Source organism: Coturnix japonica, chromosome 1 (assembly GCF_001577835.2).
Source record: "Coturnix japonica isolate 7356 chromosome 1, Coturnix japonica 2.1, whole genome shotgun sequence".
NCBI classification, from domain to species: domain Eukaryota; kingdom Metazoa; phylum Chordata; class Aves; order Galliformes; family Phasianidae; genus Coturnix; species Coturnix japonica.
In genome coordinates this window covers 49,181,200-49,198,944 of record NC_029516.1, presented here as the reverse complement: position 1 = coordinate 49,198,944, position 17,745 = coordinate 49,181,200, and the positions used below count along the sequence as shown (strand labels likewise).

The 17,745-nt window shown below is 41.1% G+C and overlaps 1 protein-coding gene across 2 annotated transcripts in view; it reads left to right on the top strand.

Annotated features, from left to right (window-relative positions):
* The window catches only part of POLR3B (RNA polymerase III subunit B), a 58,145-nt gene extending 41,010 nt beyond the window's left edge, over positions 1-17,135 (top strand). For both annotated transcript variants that reach the window (XM_015864043.2, XM_015864050.2), the window contains 5 exons: positions 7,706-7,809; positions 8,698-8,864; positions 9,684-9,797; positions 13,476-13,649; positions 16,557-17,135. In XM_015864043.2, the coding sequence (XP_015719529.1) occupies positions 7,706-7,809; positions 8,698-8,864; positions 9,684-9,797; positions 13,476-13,649; positions 16,557-16,686 (689 nt within the window). In that variant the 3' untranslated portion in view covers positions 16,687-17,135. The remainder of the gene's footprint in view (positions 1-7,705; positions 7,810-8,697; positions 8,865-9,683; positions 9,798-13,475; positions 13,650-16,556) is intronic.
* Positions 17,136-17,745: the final 610 nt, after the last annotated feature.

Here is a 17,745-nt window from a genome sequence, read left to right as displayed (position 1 = left end):
AAGTATTCCTTATTGGTTTAGTTTACCTAAAATGGCAATTACGTTTCTGGAAGTGAGGAGGAATCAACAAACAAAACTGTTGACTTACGAACCTGGAGAGTAGGGTAGGTGTCCTTTTTGAATAAGAACAGGATTTTGTTTTTCTAAGTGTAAATTTGATTTTAGGTAGATTTGTCAATGAGTAATCAGGAAAGGTATTGAAGGAAAGAGTGAGAGGAACAATTCTGAATGAACAGAAAAGACAAGAGATGGATTATGATCTGGGGCACCTCTTGATCTTCAAACAGAGAGCTGTAAAATAGCTTCCTACTAGGAAGCTGCTCAGTGAAATAGTAATCTCCAGTGTTGAATATTAATTGTGAAATGAAAGTTAGAATATCTGTTGAAGATATAATGAACTCCCTTTGACATTAACAGCAGTAAAACATGACATGGAATATCATAGTATCATAGTCTCGTGTGGGTTGGAAGGGACCTTAGAGATCATCGAGTCCAACCCCCGGGATTCGAGCCTCCTGTGTAGCAGAGCAGCACTTCTACCACTTGCGCCACAGGGGATTCGAACCCAGGGCCTCCGGTGTTGCAAGGCGGCATTCCTACCACTGCGCCACCGGGGCACACATATCCTCTCTGAATCTCCAAGTGTCGGGGGTGCATGGGAGGAGCGTCATGAAAGGAGTGACTGAAAACATTCTGACTGTAGAAACAAACATGTTTTGTTCCCTGTGGTCTCAGTATGGGACTGGTTTTGACTGTTAGTCAGTTTTTCATCTTTGCACATGGAAAATCCAGAAATTTAGAAATCTAGTGTGACCTTTTGCTGCATTGTATGTGCTGTACTAAAAATACCTATGGAAGGCTTCAAAAAAGTAAAGAAGAAACCGTGCGTTCTTGACTTCCCCTTTAAAATCCAACCCAGTTCTTCCACGACAGCTAAGTAGGTTAGTTTTTGTAACTGAGGAGGAGGAAGATCATTGGCTTAAGAGAGAAATAGAAAGACTTGAGCAGTTGGGATAGTTCAGCAGATCCATTCCTTTCTCAATGTTTCATGATTTCCTGTAGAATTTGTCTGAAGTAATTTTACAGTCTATGACACAAAGGAGATATAAAATACTTTAAGCTTATGATTGTTTTTATAGCAAAGCCCATTTCTTCATATTTCCTTGAACTTTGTCTAGTTGGTTCTTTCTCATTTCCTACTGGGATGTATGTCCTTACTGGTAGCAGGCTTTTCAGTTTATTGTCTTGTAGTACTTCAGAAGAAAAAACGTTAGGAAGAGTGCTGGAAGGGAGAAGTGTGCTTGGGGAGAAGATAAATGCATTAGATACATAGAAATAAATACTGATGAGAACACTGGAATTTACTGTTTCATTATTTCAGCATACAGTGAAGAATTGGATAATGGCGTCAATGTTAGATTACAAGCAGCAAAAGCTTTGGAAAGGAAGGGGGAAATCTCCTGTGCTAGTTGTTTAAAAATATCGTTAGTATCATCTTTCTCTGACATCAAATCAGAGAAGGATCTGTTGTAGCAGAAGAATATACACAACTGTGAAACAGAAATTACAGTGCTAGCCATCTAACATTTTCTATTGAGAGAATTTTTAATTAGCTCTGAATTTGTTCTCTCTTTGTCTGAATGCAGCTGATTACCTCTTCAAGTTTAATCTGTGAGCGTTAGTTTTAAGCCCATCATAGAGCCATTTAAACAAGTACCTCAATTTAGTAAGAAGGAGGGAAAGCAAATTACTGTCCTTTCTCTATTGTCAGTATTTTTATTTTCTGGTGAGAGTTGTTGAAGATGAGATTTGATTTCATGATATTGTGGTCATAGTTTTAAAATAATTAAATATGTATTAAATACAAGATTGCACAAAGCTTTTTTCATATTTTTTTCCCATGTATTACAAATTGATTTGTATTCTAAAGGTATACTTTGTCACTGTGGCAGAAAGAAGCAGAGTAACAGAATTGGAAAGTGTCTGGGATACAACAGATTAAATCTCGCAAACCAGCTTTAGCCTTTTGTTACAGAACAGCCTTTCATTAAATACGCATGTAGATTTGGTAGGCCCCTGTAATAATTTAGATCTATGCTACTGCATCTGTATTTGCTACTTTCTTTGTGTCCTCTCCCATGTCAACACTGTATGGGTAAGGGTCACCAATTCCTGGCCTGTCCACTGTTTTCATGCAAGTCTGTGCTATAAGTGCACTTCTTCTAAACTGCCTGGAAAACCCTTGCCTTCCTTTTGAGACTTGTCAACAAAGAACACAAGAAGAAGGCAAGTCAGGCCATTGCGTTGTGTTCTGAAATGTGCCAGCAAGTATTTTGTGCTGTCTCAATACTCATCTTCAAACGGGACGTTGCAATTAGATCTTGGGAATAGGGCTGTCCCTTTAGTTTGTAAAGTCCTTAAGCTTCTACTGTTTCAGGAATAAATATATGTGTACCAGAGAGGACTTACCTTAAGTTGTAGGTCTTTGCTTTAACTGTTTCGCATCGTACATTTTTCAGAAGGATTAAGAAACTTTTTTGGTGTATTATTTTGTTTTTTAATCTTGCATTCTTCAATAAATTCACTTTCCAAAGCACAGAAGGCTGAAGGATTGTTAAGCTTCATCTGAGTTCCATACAAACTAAATTATTATATTTCCAGATTTCCTCTTGCTTTGCTACAAGTGACAATGAGGAAAAAGTTGGGCTCCTTTGATGTGAAAAAAAGCAATATATCACTTCTCTGAAAGAACATTTCTCAGTCTCTCATGTGAAAAAGGATTAACACCTCCAACAAAGGTCCTGTAGATCACAGAACTAAGCAGCAATACTGAACAGTATGCCTGAGGAGTGGAAAAACTGTATTTAAGCAAGAGATTGTTTGAACTGGCAAACAGAAGCTTTTTAATAGCTGAAGATCTAAGATAAAGGATTAAACCTTTCTGAAGTATCTGCACTTAAACAACTCTAAAGACAAGGAAGCGAGTTTAAATTCATGAAAGATGGCCTTTGTTTTCCTAAATGAACCGTGTTCTTTAGTGTCAAAACAAAATCCTTTCACGGCATTGTCAACTACATAAACTTCATTACAATGCCATCTACATACCAAAGTCTGACCTTGCTTACTTTCTAAAATTTTTACTAGTTTGAGCATCTGCCTCGTGCTTGCCTGAATTCATAGCTAAGATCAACTCATCTTTGTCCTCTCAGTGGGTGCTTTTGCAGTACACTTAAGCAGTGTGTGTAAACTGAGATGCTAGCTTTAAATCATTACCCATGTCATTTTCCCACGTTACAAATCAGACTTAGTGCGTTATCTCTAATAACACGTTGGCGGGTTTATAGGAATTAAATGGTTGAAATGGTATTAAAAAGAATTTGCTGTTATTGACTGCAGGAACGTGAGATGATTAGTGTTTATTGGGCATCAGGGAAGGTAGGAAGTTCATGCCTTATTTTTATCTTCACAAGTTGGGTATGAGAAAAGGAGATGTCAGAATGTCATTAAAACTTCCCTTACAGCCTTTGTTTGTTTATTTTTCACAATGCTGCTGCTTGGCGTGCTTGCTTAAGAAGAAAATCAGGGCATTTTTTTATCTCAAGCAGCAAACAGGTAACCTTCTGACCTCTTCAGTAAATCCTCAACTGAACCTCTGAAATTAGGGTGATTTAGCATTTTATGGCGCAGAATAAAAATCTCTAATTCTGTTTCCAAATAGTGTATCCTGAACACACATTTTATTAAGCTCTTGACTCATTCAGCCATGTGTATTTTGTAAAGTTCCTATGGTTATTGTTTTACAATAGCTGCTTCCAGAAGCATTGTAAGGGTTTCAATTAATCAGCTCTTTGTGTGCTTCAGACTATGCAAATTTATCACATCAGACCATTCAGCAGCTCATGGGAAAGCAGTGTACAAACTGTATTGTCTTCTAGCACCTCCTCTCATTTAGAGTGATGTTTTTAATAAGAAAACTAATCAAGTTTACTTATGCATTATTTATCTGTTAATTTTAATTCTGTTCTTATGTCAAATGGGATCTAGGAAGTGATACGATAGATCAGTGAATGATTTGATATTGAACAATGCTCGTGTGATGCAGCACTTTTCTCTCCTGGAGTTGTTTTGTGCTTAGTTAGCCATGGCGGTGTGCAGTCACAGTTCTGAAGCAGATGTACATTTCTGCTGTTTCATAACTGCCTATCAGTTGGTCCCTTGCCTGCAATATACTGCACTGTGTTGTAGGTACCTCTCTTCTTCATTAGGTGATGTAGTCATTTTTCTCTGGGATATTTCCAAACTCTGTCCAATCTGGCAAATCTAAAGTGGGCACTTTTCAGTTAGTTTGAGCTCTTGTGCTGCTCTATCATTAGAATAAACAAACAGGGACAACTTAGTAAATGCAAGTCTTTTTGTCTCGCTGATAGGAGTGGGTATTACTGCTGCTTCCATTCACTTCATCTCCTTTGCTTGCTAATGTCCCTCCTGCTGCTAGCAATTAGTTTTCTATATTAGGTTGTTTTGACTTATTTGATTTTTTATTTTTTTTTTCATTTGGCATGTGTGCACTGAGGGCACCTGGCAGAACTGGTGACAAACTTTCCTATACCATCGCGGGGACCCTGCCGCCTCCAGCCCCTCATAGCTGTCAGCAGGCTGCAGAGCAGGCTCTGATTCTGGAAATGGGAATATCTCCCATTGAGGAATGGAGCAAAGAGGTGGGAGAGCTCTGTGTCCTGTAGGGCTGTGTGGAGGCACAGGGTGCTGGGATGCAGACAGCCATGTGTAAGATGGGGGTGTTGGGCCTGATGAGGGCTGGCATTTACTGGCTGACATACAACAGCACAGCATTTGTTTTGTCTAGCAAAGCAATTACTGCCTTTTCTGGTTGTTAGTGTTTAATTCTGGTCCTAGACAAGAACTTCACAGTGTTATAGGAGAGAAGAGATTCAGGCCCATAAGAATACAGCATGTAGGCTAAAATCGTATTGCCGGATTCCACGTGCAGCACATGAAAATGTGTGCTGGGGAGAGGGGGGTGAATGAAACCAAGTTATTTTGTGTGTCCAGTATGAAAGCTGGGGAGCAGTTTTCCTGTGATGTCTGAATGAGTAACAATCAGGAAATCCTAAAAACCTGTATTAAGTGCAAAGTTTAGTACGGGTTTGAGTGTGTTTATGAATAGTGCATAGGGAACAGCTAAGCAGCTTGGCTGTGAAATGTAGGTGCTGCACGGGACAGTGTTTGGAATTTGAGGCTGTTTTAAATCCAGCTTCTGCCTTTTCTCCTTTACTGTTTTATGAGCCAGTTTCAAGTGATTATTCTAATTCACTCAGTCACCCTTTTGCTGCTTCCTGGCAATGCAAAACTGGCATTTCATTGCCCTGCTGCAAACCCTGGTACAGCAATTGGGGCTGAAAAGGAGAAGCAGAGTCAGGAATTCTGAAAGCGGACCTGCAGGCGTTAGCTGATCTCTGAAGAGCCTATAACAGAGCGGGACTACAAAATGAATCGAGTTCCCATTTTGGAGCAAGTTGCAGCTGCTTGCTTTTAGGAGTTGTGTTGTATGCGGGAAGGTGCCTTGCAGGTTTGTAAGTAGCTCCTTACTATATAGAAAAAAATAAACTTCCTTAAAACATGGAGAAGTAGAAGCTGCTTTCCAGCCTGCTCTCTAAATACAAATGAGTGTGCTGTACATCTGCTACCTAAACTCAGCAACTTCTTAAAATACAGACGCTCAAAACTGAGATTTCATAGCTTTCCCTTTCTTTCTTTCTTTTTTTTCTGGGCTATAACAGAAACTTTATAAATGGCCTCGCGAGCTTCCCATTGCTGTATTCTAAATATTTTAACTTCTAAGCTCATTATGCTGTCTTTGTGTTAACTTGTATTAAAATCTGTCAGCTATGACTGGTCTCATAACCACAGCCAGCGGACCAGAATAAGTTAATTATTTACTTGTGTCACTAGTGCTCTTCATCTAATGAAATGCACAGCTGTGTTAGATCTGCAGTTGGGTGTGTAGGTCCCATTGTTCCGCAAGTCAGCGGAGGGTAGAAGCCGCTATGATGGAGAGCCCTCAGTTCTTTCTGCTGTTCTGCCTTTCTGTGTCGATTTCATGGATCTTTTATCATTCACTTTCACACAAAACAAACAATACAGTGGCTGTCTGCTATGGGAACCAGCATGGCATATAAAAGGTTTTCAGAGCCTAAAGTAATTTTAAGTTAGCTAAGATTTAATTTTTGGCTTACAGGTGCCCTGAATTCCAGATGTAGCATAAAGCTTTCTTAGAACCAAACAGGAATGAAGCACAACACGAGTGCCATAATATTCCCGTAGTGAAGTACTTATGTGTATAAATGTTGGATAAAGAACTTTGTGCTCACATGAAAGAATGGGTTTCGGTTTGGGGTCTTTTATTTCATTTTCAGCAAGTGGTTGCTTCTTGGTGGGGAGGATAGAGATGTGTTACCACTTTGTCATAACAGAACAATGAACATTAATTTCAAGAAGTTAAAAACTAAATGCCATCCCCACCCCCCAGACGCTCTCATCCTTCCCCACCCTCCCCCCATACTTACCATTCCCATTCCCTTGACTACTGTTGGTGCACCTCTCCCTGCCTTGCTGCTCCCTCCTGAGCCACTGCCGCCATCCCCCTGCATGCTGGCGGCCGGTGCTGCCTGCCTGGGGATGTGTCCAGCACCCACAGCCCTCAGGAGCCCATCCACTGTGGGGCCCTTCCCAAAGTGTGGTGCGTTCATCTCAGATAGCTGGTTGGCTTTTCCACTTGTAAGGGCTTCTGGAAGAAATTGGCTACTCAAGCAGTAGTATTGGCTCGAAGGAGGAATTAAGCAGCTGCTTTTTAGCACCTAAAGTTGTACATTAGATCTCTTGGTCATTTCTCACTGCAGTGTTCTGACCTGCAGAACTTAGCTGTAAGAGTGGAAAGGAAAATGCTGCGATATGTGCTAGATTTTTAAGTGAGGTTTTATGCTTCTGCTTAATGCGTCATAAGTAATTCTAGGGTTTGGTGTTTTGTTCTTTTGTTTTCTACCCGGTGACACCAAAAGTTACGATGTATGTCCAGGGGTGGACAAAATACAAAGTACAACCCCTCCTGTAATTCGGCAGGAGCAGTTTTCGCTCAGCAAATGAGCACTGCCTGAAGAAGTGTTGGGTTTTTGTTATTTTCCCCTGATTTGAGCCCAGCTCATATCAAATCCTGACTTCATTTAGCATTTAGTGAAGATGCACATGATGAAGGGATTCTGAATCAGTGGTAATTTTTTGTATCCCAAGAGGTGATGCAAGAGAACCGATTTCTTCTTCTTTTTTTTTGTTTTTCCAGACAATTACAGCATCAGCTCTAAAAAAAATAGGTTTCACTTGAGATGTTCCAGACCGATGGTCAAAAGCTTCTGGTTGCATCTGAAAACTGTATCTAAAGCTTTCTTCCCTAATTGCTAGCTGACACGTCATGCGGAGCATTATGCAGGGCTATGCTAATGCTGCCAGTCCTGTCACAAGGGCTCTCCTCAAGCTTGCAGATCCAAGCAGCGGTCATGGTAATGAATCTGGGTAAAAAGTTGATCCATGAGAAAGAGAGGAGGAGAAAAACACTGAAAAAAAATCTGATGATGAGGCGTCAGCCCCGCTGGTGGTTTGCTGCTGGTGAATTGAAATGTTCTCTCTTCTGCAGGAGTGTGTGGACTGATTGTTCCTCAGGAAGACATGCCATTTTGTGATACAGGGATCTGTCCAGATATCATAATGAACCCTCATGGCTTCCCATCACGTATGACGGTTAGTGGCTATGTTGTCATTGAAGAGCTAGCATCCTGCAATAGAGAAAGTGAAGTGGATTAGACAAAAAAACATAACTCATGGAGTTATGCATATACATATACATTCTCCAGTCCTCATGCCACATGCTTGCCCTCTTATGAGCCTTCAACCATCTGAACATCCTTCTGTAAAAGGAGTTGGGATGTGAGCAGTTTGTTTGTGAATCGAAGTTACTTTGTTCTGCATCAGACTATTAGCAGAGCAACCAGGTACTTCATTTGAAGCCTTTCCCTCCCAAGTGACTGTACCCAGTAAGCCAGCTGGGCATACAGTGAGAGGAAGAGCAGTCCTAGGCCTTATATCGCACACACCTCCATGGAATTCATGCAAGCCTTGTTGTGGGGCTGTACCACATACATCACAACCTGACCTTGATATGGAACCTCTGCTGATTACTTTGTATACCTCTGATGGTTTTTCCTTTGTTAACTGCCTTCCTCCTGTTCCCACTGCTGCACTGTGGAGTGTCAAACTCTGCAGCAGTCTCCCAGAGCAGAAGGTCACACTGGATTGTGCTCACTTTTCGGACAAGATGAAAAAAAAATGGGAATGTCTGACTCTGGTACTTAAGGGGATCCCAGACCCTGTCTGCTTTTCACCCCTTACTACAGGAATACCTCCTTGTTTTCCTTGGGTTTCTCCCACTGTTTCCATTGCACACAGTAACACAGGTTGCCATCTCAGGCCCATCATAGAATGGTTTGTGTTGTGAAGGTTCTAGTTCCATCCCCCTCTGCTTATAAGCACCTCCCACTAGATGTCTGCCTTACTTACACTGTGATTGATCCAGGTATGTTCTAGCATGCACTGGTGAGCAGGCTGTTAACTTTGCTTTTCCTTGTGCAGGTGGGAAAGTTGATTGAACTCCTGGCTGGGAAGGCTGGGGTCCTAGATGGCAGATTTCACTATGGAACGGCCTTTGGAGGCAGTAAAGTGAAGGATGTGTGTGAAGATCTCATTCGCCATGGTTATAACTACTTAGGGAAGGACTATGTAACATCTGGTATCACTGGGTAAGAATTTGCTGTGTAGTTTCACTGTTTGGGGGGAGTGGGGGAAATGCTGTAATGTGACCAGCCATTGTAGGAGATGTGAACATCTTCTGAGTTCTTCTGTATGGCAAAAATGTTAAAATCAAGGTTTTCCTTCTGTGAGAGAGCGGAAGTAATTTCAGATTTCTTGTAGCAGCAGTTCTTGTATGTACTTAGAATCAGATGAGCATTTTCATATTGATTCTAATAGTACTGTAAAATATAGATTTGGAAGCAGGTGTCTGTTTCTTGGGAATATTTTGCTTTCTTTTATTTTTCCTTTCACTTACACAGTGATTCAGTCTGGCACTGCACTCTAATCTGCAACCTTCATGCTGTGCCAATGGGACTGGCTTCTGAGACACACAGCTCAAAGAACTCAAGATAGTTCAGGAACACGAAAAGGCCATGTGGCTCCACATGCCTGCCTTCCAAAATGTATCTTCATCCCACCTTCCTGCTATTATCCACCCAGTGTCTGTCTGGGTGGAGAGTGTCGTGCTGGGGGCATGGCTGCTGAGCAGGCCCCCACCTGCTACAGGTAGAGCAGCATGTGGCAGGAGCTGAGGAGCTTGTTCTTTGCTTGTCCCTTGATGCAGCAGTACGTGGTGCTGGCAGTGTACTGCTCTTCTGTTCAGAGGGGTTCTCTGGAGGATTTTGAGGCGTGAAAGCCCAAACACATTTTTCAAGGACTCATGATTCCCAGATTGTTTTAAATTCTTCTTGTCCATGGCACACTTGTCTCTCTTAAGGTAAATATGTGCTAACTGTGAATGTTGTGTTTTTTCTTAATTCACCCAGGGAGCCTTTGGAAGCGTACATCTATTTTGGCCCTGTGTATTACCAGAAACTGAAGCACATGGTGTTGGATAAAATGCATGCGAGAGCTCGAGGACCCAGAGCAGTGCTTACCAGGTACTGTTAAAGGCTGGGTGCAGAATTCCTGGCCTGCACTCAGAAACATGCTCATCTCACTGATGGGTATAAAGCAGTTTATTCACCTCTTGATGCTTGACAAAAAATGTAATTACCTATTGAGAGACTTCTACAGAGTAGAGCTCTACAGTGTGCTGTGGTAGGAGGTTGTTCTGAATACCCAGGTATGCTCTGTGCCGTATAAAAACTGAGTACTTCTCAGACTTCTGTTAGGAGTTAGTTAAAAAGCACCATCCTCTGATTATCAGGGCACAGATTGGCCCTTCCATGCCAGACTGTTCCTATCACAGGCATTTTAGAAGGACTGTTTTTCTCCTTTAACAACTGTACTTTTACAAAATAAGATGTGACTAGAAAGAGGAAATTAATTCAGATATTTCAGCAGTCTGTGATACTGAACAGGTTAATACTGACCTGGCCCAACTGTAGCACAAACCAGCATTAGCATAACATGCAACACTGCACTTGGCCTTGCAAAACTTCCATTCAATTCTAAAACTTAATTTACAGTTTTACATGGTGATCCACAGCTTTTGTACAATGCTGTGCAGGAGAACCATGCTTTCACACTAATAAATTGCAAAGTTTACAAAGACAACAACAATAAATCTCCATTTTTATTTGTCCAGTTTCAATATGTTTTCAGTTTCTGTGGAGCTGTGTTGATTGCTCTGAGCAATCAACTTGGTTTTCCTTCCAACAAAAAGGTTGATTACTGTATTGATGTCCTCTTGGGTAAATTTTGAATATATACACTGGAGTATATGTAATAAAAACACCTGGAGGTGGGCTTACACTCTCTGCAACTTTGTGGAGCAGGCAGCATTCTGCTTTCATTGGTGCTACTCACCTTTTCTCCCTGGAGGCAGATGAGCTTTTTGGTTCCAGCTCTAAGGCCGCTTGCACTCGTGTGCTGTATTGCTGACATTCTCATCTCACAGAAGGTGTCTTAGTGGCACAGCCTTTGTTTTGAGGAGGCTTCTAGGGAATCCTTTAGTCTAACTCTGTCCATCACAGAGGATTATCAGCTAAATCTTGCCAGACAGCTTGCCCTGTCTGCCCACACACCATGTTAACCATTCCGTCCTCTTAACAGGTGCCGCTTTCACCTCTTCAAACACTGTTACAGAGCAGAGGTGTAGGTCTCTGCTCTGCTTAGTAAAGAAGTATTTTCTCTCTTGCTTTTTGCTGCATGCTTCCCAGGTGTTTTGGTTCTCTGACCTAGTGCTTTCTCTGGGACAAATTGAAGCTCACACATTTCATAGAGGTTGAACTGTGAGAGAGAAAACAAAAAACTTCTCAACATTTCCACCAACCACATTAATAGTTGTGCTGTACTTGTTCTTCCTAATTTTCGTGTTGCAGCTCCTTGCCAGTATGCTTTGGATAGATATTTGGATGATGATTTGGATAATGATTTGCATAGTGGGAATGATATTCCCAATTATTGGGCTGTCTGCCCCATTTTCTGTCACACTGTTGTCCCTTCATACAAAAATGAAAACCTACTGTCTCAGCTAGAGGTGCACACAGTTGTTTTACTAGAGCTCCTAGCTTACCCAAATCCCTTCATCAGCTTTCATATTGTTTCCCCCAGCTTTCTCAGCTTTTTAGAGATACTGAATTTAAATGAAACCTAAATCCCAAGTCAAGGTAATACTTGTATGTAAAGATGAATGTGCTGTGATTTCCCCCACCCCTTGCTTTGAATCCTTTGTTCCAGTCGGTAACATCATACTATGCAGCTAGGGCTCTTTATTTGACTTTGAGGAAAGCTAGTGGATGTTCAATTTATGCTGCCTCTTGACTAGTCCTTTAGGAATTTTCTTTTCTCTCCTCAACTAATTAAACTGCTCTTATTACCATTGCCTCTGCTGAGAGAGCCTGCTTTGCCAGCTTTCATATTCACTATTGATTTTTCATCCTTTGCACTTCCTATTAGTTTGCCTCTAACATTTTTGGGTTGTTTATTTGGGGTTTTTTTTCCTTTTAAAGTAATCTTGTAACAACATGGAATTTAGCAGTCATTATCTTGAAATACATTTTATTATATATCAAGCTTACCTTAACTGACGGAGTTACATTTCCATCTGAAGTGAGGCAGAAGACTTGAGTGCCTCGAACCTCACTAAAGCTAAGCACTGCTTGGATTTAAACAGGACTTAGTGAAATTGCAAAGCAGCACTCTGACAACACGATCAAAAAGCACCAGGATGTTACCTTCTGAGTTGGTATTTGCTAAACGAAATGCAAGACTTTATTATTATCTTTTTCCCATGAGTGGCTAAGAATTTAAAACTTAATTCTATAGGTGGTGTTGTGCAGATGCCCAGTCTTGCTAAATCTCTAATAGATAAACTGGTGTTAGTTCCACTCTGGAGAGCACGATGCTCCATCCTCCTGCTGGGCATAAGCATTAAGGAGCCAAAGACACACTCTTCTCAGAGGCCCAATCTCAATATTGAAGTTTACAGTCCTGTAGAAGACTTACTTGTCCGAAAGGGAGGGTTTTATTTTTTTATGTTGTTTTTAGTGAGATAATTTTGACATTCAACAGGAGTGAAACACTTTAAGATTAAAGTTTGAATTTTTGTATGTGTGTGGGGTTTTTTTTTTTAATGGGATTTCAGCTGCCATCAAAATCTTTGTCCTGCATGTCTTCAAGGGCTGCAATCAAGACCCCATCATTTCTTCAAGTGGTTTTATCCTCCCTTAATTGGATTCTGACTTTATTTGGGGGTGGAGGGGACACATTCGTAAAGCTCTGTTGGTGTTTTATCCTGTGGACCAACACCTTGTGAAATTCTTGAAAGCCAGCCTCCAAGTTTAACTATTATTGTACAAGTCAGTTGGTAGAAGAAAACTCAGGCACTTCCAGTGCTGCAGCAAATGTCCGTGCCTTTGGAGGCCTCAGCTGCTTTTAAATCTGCCTCTAAGCACTTGACAAAACTGCATTCCCACAGGGTTAGGCCTTTAAAGCTGCATCTGAACAGTGATGGTGCCATCGTCCGAGTGGGGGGGTGGGGCTCGGGAGTTTAATCAGGATGTAAACAGCTTCTATCCATTCTCCCAACAGCAGGGAAAAATAGAAGGTTACGTGAATGAAAAGGGCAATTTGAATTACAAGCAGATTAGTTTTAAAGTTCCACTGTGGTCAGAGTAAAGGGAGCTACTTCCCCTAAAAAACAAACACAGCTTGCATCTTCGGAAGGTCAGTTTGGTCTGGTAATTACCTATATGTTTATTTATTTATTTTTATCTTCTTGTAAATAATTATTAGATGTTAAAGTCTTTTAGAAATCCTTTTCCCCAGGATTTCAGCAAAACAACAGTACCAACGCTATCCAGGTATGTGGTTGTTAAAGTTTTCTTCTTGGATACTGTTTTGTTTTTGCTTGCTCAGCTACATTCCATGAGGTAAAGTCATGGCCTGACACTTCAGTTGTTGCTCACAGAACTGCATCACATTGCCAATGCGGGAGCAAAGATGAAAAGCTTCAATGTAAATAACATTTGTGAGATGAGCAGCACCGGTTTGTAGAATGTTGTTGTCTGATGATACTATACCATTCCTGCAGTTTGGAAGCAGGTATTCCTAAAGTGGTGGAACCTGTGTTCTGAAATACTTACTGCATTTTTCTAATATTTATTTCCAAGGCAACCCACTGAAGGTCGATCCCGTGATGGTGGTTTACGACTTGGAGAGATGGAACGGGATTGTCTGATAGGTTATGGAGCCAGCATGCTGTTACTGGAAAGACTGATGATTTCAAGTGATGCCTTTGAAGTGGATGTTTGTGGGCAGTGTGGCTTGCTGGGATACTCTGGCTGGTAAGTTGTCTTAACTGCAGTGCCTTATGTAGGTCATGGTGTCCCTTCCTCACTCTGTGCAAGTGGCATCTTTCGTATGTGTTCCTACTTTCAAGGTAGCCCTCAACTCTAAGGTACATAAATCAACGTGTTACAGAGAAAGTAAATGTGTCTCTGTGAGAAAGAACTTTGCCCTTGGCCAGGAGTCCAATGACTAAGGGAAGAAAATACCAACTGTGTGTGTTCAACTTGCAAGTTACTTCAGTGCTTATGTGTTGGGGAAGATGAGGAGTCATGGGCAGGAGGAGAGATTCATTTCCAAATGTTTCCTAGTAGCATTGGAAGCTTGCAGCATCTTGGATATCAGTGTCAGTTGGGAGAGGCAGGATGTTGGGTTATACTTTGGTTCTTGGGGAGTAATTTTTCTGTGATATGTAAGAAAGTGAGGCATGTTTTCGGTTTATAGACATAGAAGTGACAGCTACCCTATTCTATTTCTATTTTGAAATTCATTACATAACAAAGTTTAATAAATTTTTAAAATAACTGAAAGAAACCCAGACAGAGCAAGACATTCTTGCAGTTGAGTTCTGTGAAAAGCTGTCTGAAGTGCAGGAGTAATCAAAAAGAGGTAGATTCTGCTATGTAATATGCTGTACCTACCAGTAGCCAAAGCAAGTGGCCCTATAATGAGCATCACAGAAGAGACGGTCATTAAGAGAAACTCACGTCTTCCAAACTGTCCTTGTCAGTGATTCCAGCATTAATCAGACATTGCTGTGAGAAACCCTGTAGAAACATATTGTTTGGTGGATGCCATTAAGGACAATTGTCTGCAGGAAGATGTGCTCTGTTCCCAGACAAGGACTAGCAGTTGGGTATGTCTGTCTGCAGCACAGTAACAGTGCATCAGTGTTTGGGCCTGAACTGGTACTTTTCATAGAGAAGGGCACTGTTGTGGCAGTGACAGAATTTGTCCCTGTAAAAGGTACATGTAGAAGCTTAAAACCAGCTGCGTGCAAATCCTTCAGCTTTGCTGTGTTACAGTTATGCACTGAATTCCTTGAATGAAATTTGGTCCTATTTTGATGATGAGAAGTTACTCTTTTTGTCTGGGCATTTTAAAATCTTAAGACCAGTTCTGGCACTATTGCCTTTTCCCGTACAGTGTAGCAGCAATCTTAGGATCAAATGGGTCTCTTGGATACTTCAGTTTCTATGACCTCTGTTTAATGGTAACTTACAATTTGTGCACACTGTGTCTTGTAACCTTTCTGGATGATCTCTGTGCACATACAAAACAGGCCCAGAAGGGTCTAGCTTCAAGGTATGGTGCAGTGAGTAGTCTGGGTTCCTCAGCCCCTAGCTGCTGTAATCAAACACTAGACAGCTGCTAAACAGAAAAGTCATGACTCATTGAGCTTCCAGGGAGGTGGAGGAGTCGCCATCCCAGGCAGTGTTCAGGAGGTATCTGGATGAGGAGCTATGAGATATGGTTTAGTGGCTTGTGGTAGTGGACGGTTGGACTAGATGATGTAGGTCCTTTCCAGCCTTGTGATTCTATGATTTTAATGCTTCTCCTGTGGAACGGTGCAGCGGAGAAGCGTGTTCTAGAGAGCAACTAGCTCAGCCTACTAACCTCTCTGTAGTCAGATCTAGGTGAAGTCAAACCAGTTACTTGGAGCCTCATTCCTCATCATAAACTAGAGAAATGTAATTAAACCTTCTATACAATTAGTTGTCAAAGCTTAGATGAGTTTCAAGAGGAGAAAAATAAATAAATACCCCAATTCTAGAGCATAAGGAGGTCAGTTTTTAAGAAAAAAACTCTTGGGGAAGTATGTCCATTAAAGAGAAGCAGCATAGTTAGGGAAGAGTAACTGTGGAAGGACTAATGGTGAGTTACAATGGTGAGTTTCATAACCAAGAATCTTGCTTAACATGAACCAGCCTTATTATATCTGGCTGCAGTGACACCCTCAGGCTCTAGGTCAAGGTCACTGATATCAGAAACAAGTGAGTAAAGCACTGGCTTTATTGCAGATGATTGTTCTTAGACTCATTCTGTACCACAGAAGCGTGTAGCAACTTTGCTGCTTGGAACTGTCATGACATAATGCCGAGAATATAAATATGGAACATAAAAGCAGAAAGAGAGCTTTGATAGACCATTAGGGAAGTGCTGGGACCTCTGTGTTCCCAAAGGCCTGGCTTCATCAACTCTCTAAAGCCAGAAGATGGAGAATACAAGAAAATCAGGAAATACAGAGATAAGAAACAGAATAAAAAGGAAAACCTGTCTCCCAGATTGAGTAAAGAGTGCAAAAACTATGCATTAAAGCAGTTTTACCAGACCTCCATCTCTGCAGAAGATTTTGCTGTTTCTACAGAGGGACCTAAGGGGAGAGATGCTCCTTTTCTGATCTATAGGAATGTGGATTGGTTTGAAGCAGCATAGGGTGACATTGTGAATAAGGGGGGGGGGGGAAATCTCAACTAAATGTGAGCATTCATTCTTTCTGCCTCTTTTTTGTGGCTACCTACAAGATGGAAACTAAATCATGAGTCATGTTTCAGAAATACTTTGTTCTGTTCACCTTTTGTTATTATGTAATGCTGAATATTTGTTGGCAGTTATGCAAGTGATGAAGAAGTAGAAGTCGGTCCTGATAGCTGCTAAGCACTGTGATTCTAGTCCAAGAAAAGTGCGGGTTTAACAGGGAGCTCTTGCTGACTTCATTCAGTTTGATTTAAGAGCCTGAAGTTGTGACTGCCTTAAGTGCTAATGCGTCTCAAGCACTCAGCTCCTTCTAGGAAAGAAAGGCAGTGTTTAGATGCAGGTGAAAATGGTGGATGGTGGCAACTGCTCTTTTCTGCAAAGTTTTGCTTGTGCATAAACTCTGGCTTTCTTTTTACTTGTTTCCATAGGTGCCATTACTGCAAATCATCGTGTCACGTGTCTTCTCTGCGGATACCTTATGCCTGTAAACTCTTATTCCAAGAACTGCAGTCGATGAATATCATACCTAGGCTAAAACTAGCTAAGTACAATGAATGAACAAGAAAAAGAAGAGAAAAAGTACTTCATATAAATTGAAATCCAGCCTATTATCTGGAAGATTTTTTGGTGAACAGGAGTAACTCTAAAACCTAAGTGGGCAGAAGGAGGTGCAAACCAGTTGTAGGAAGTCTTTTGTGTGTATTCTACCTGTTTTAATTTGGCAGAAAACACTTCATCAGTAACATCCGCTAGGAGTAGTTCTGAAAGCATTTATTAGTCATAGTGAACAAGGCATGTGGGAGTGGTGGAATGAAGCCATGATCCAGCGAAGCACATACATCCCTTTCAGGGATGTAGCAACCCCTTACTTTGTTAGGAAGAATGTTCTGCTGGACAAGGGCGTGAGCTGCCCTCAGGGCACATCCTATTCAGAGAGGTTAAAAACATGTTTTACAGACTGGTGGAATATGAAAGGCTAATAAATATTTTAAATAATAGTGCCTGAATTTGTGGTGCTGTGTTATGTAAGGATGGTGCAGCCTTCTCGTAATGTCTGAAACATTTTGCTATCCCTAAAGCACGTTATTAAAGCATTCATTAGTCAGTCTTGGAGATATGAAAGAACACCTCCTAGAGGATTTGAAATAGTCATTTTTAGAACAGATTTTTAGGTGATTTTTTTTAATAAGATGCAAGGTCTAAAGAGACCTAAAGCAGCAGATGAACCAAGAGTTCACTTAGAACTATAAACTATCCTGAGTCCTTTCTTAGGAAAGCACATTTACCTTTTTAACTGAAGTCAGGAGAAAGTATGTGCATGTTCAGGTGCCTGAGAGAAATACACCACACTACATGAGTCAGAATGCAGAACATTGACTGCAAAAGTCCTGAGGTGCCCTCTGCCTCTTCACACAGCTGAACTGTGGATGCTGATCCTGAGACAACTACACCAGTCATGTTGCTGCTGTTCCCTTAGCTGCATAGGATGCACAAATGAGTACCAGCTTGAATAGACGTCCTTCCTAAGCTGCTAACAAAATATGTAAACTAACAGTTTTGGGTCTAAGGTTACAAACAAAATCTGAAAGGGGGAGAATTTATTCTCCATCTTGTTTT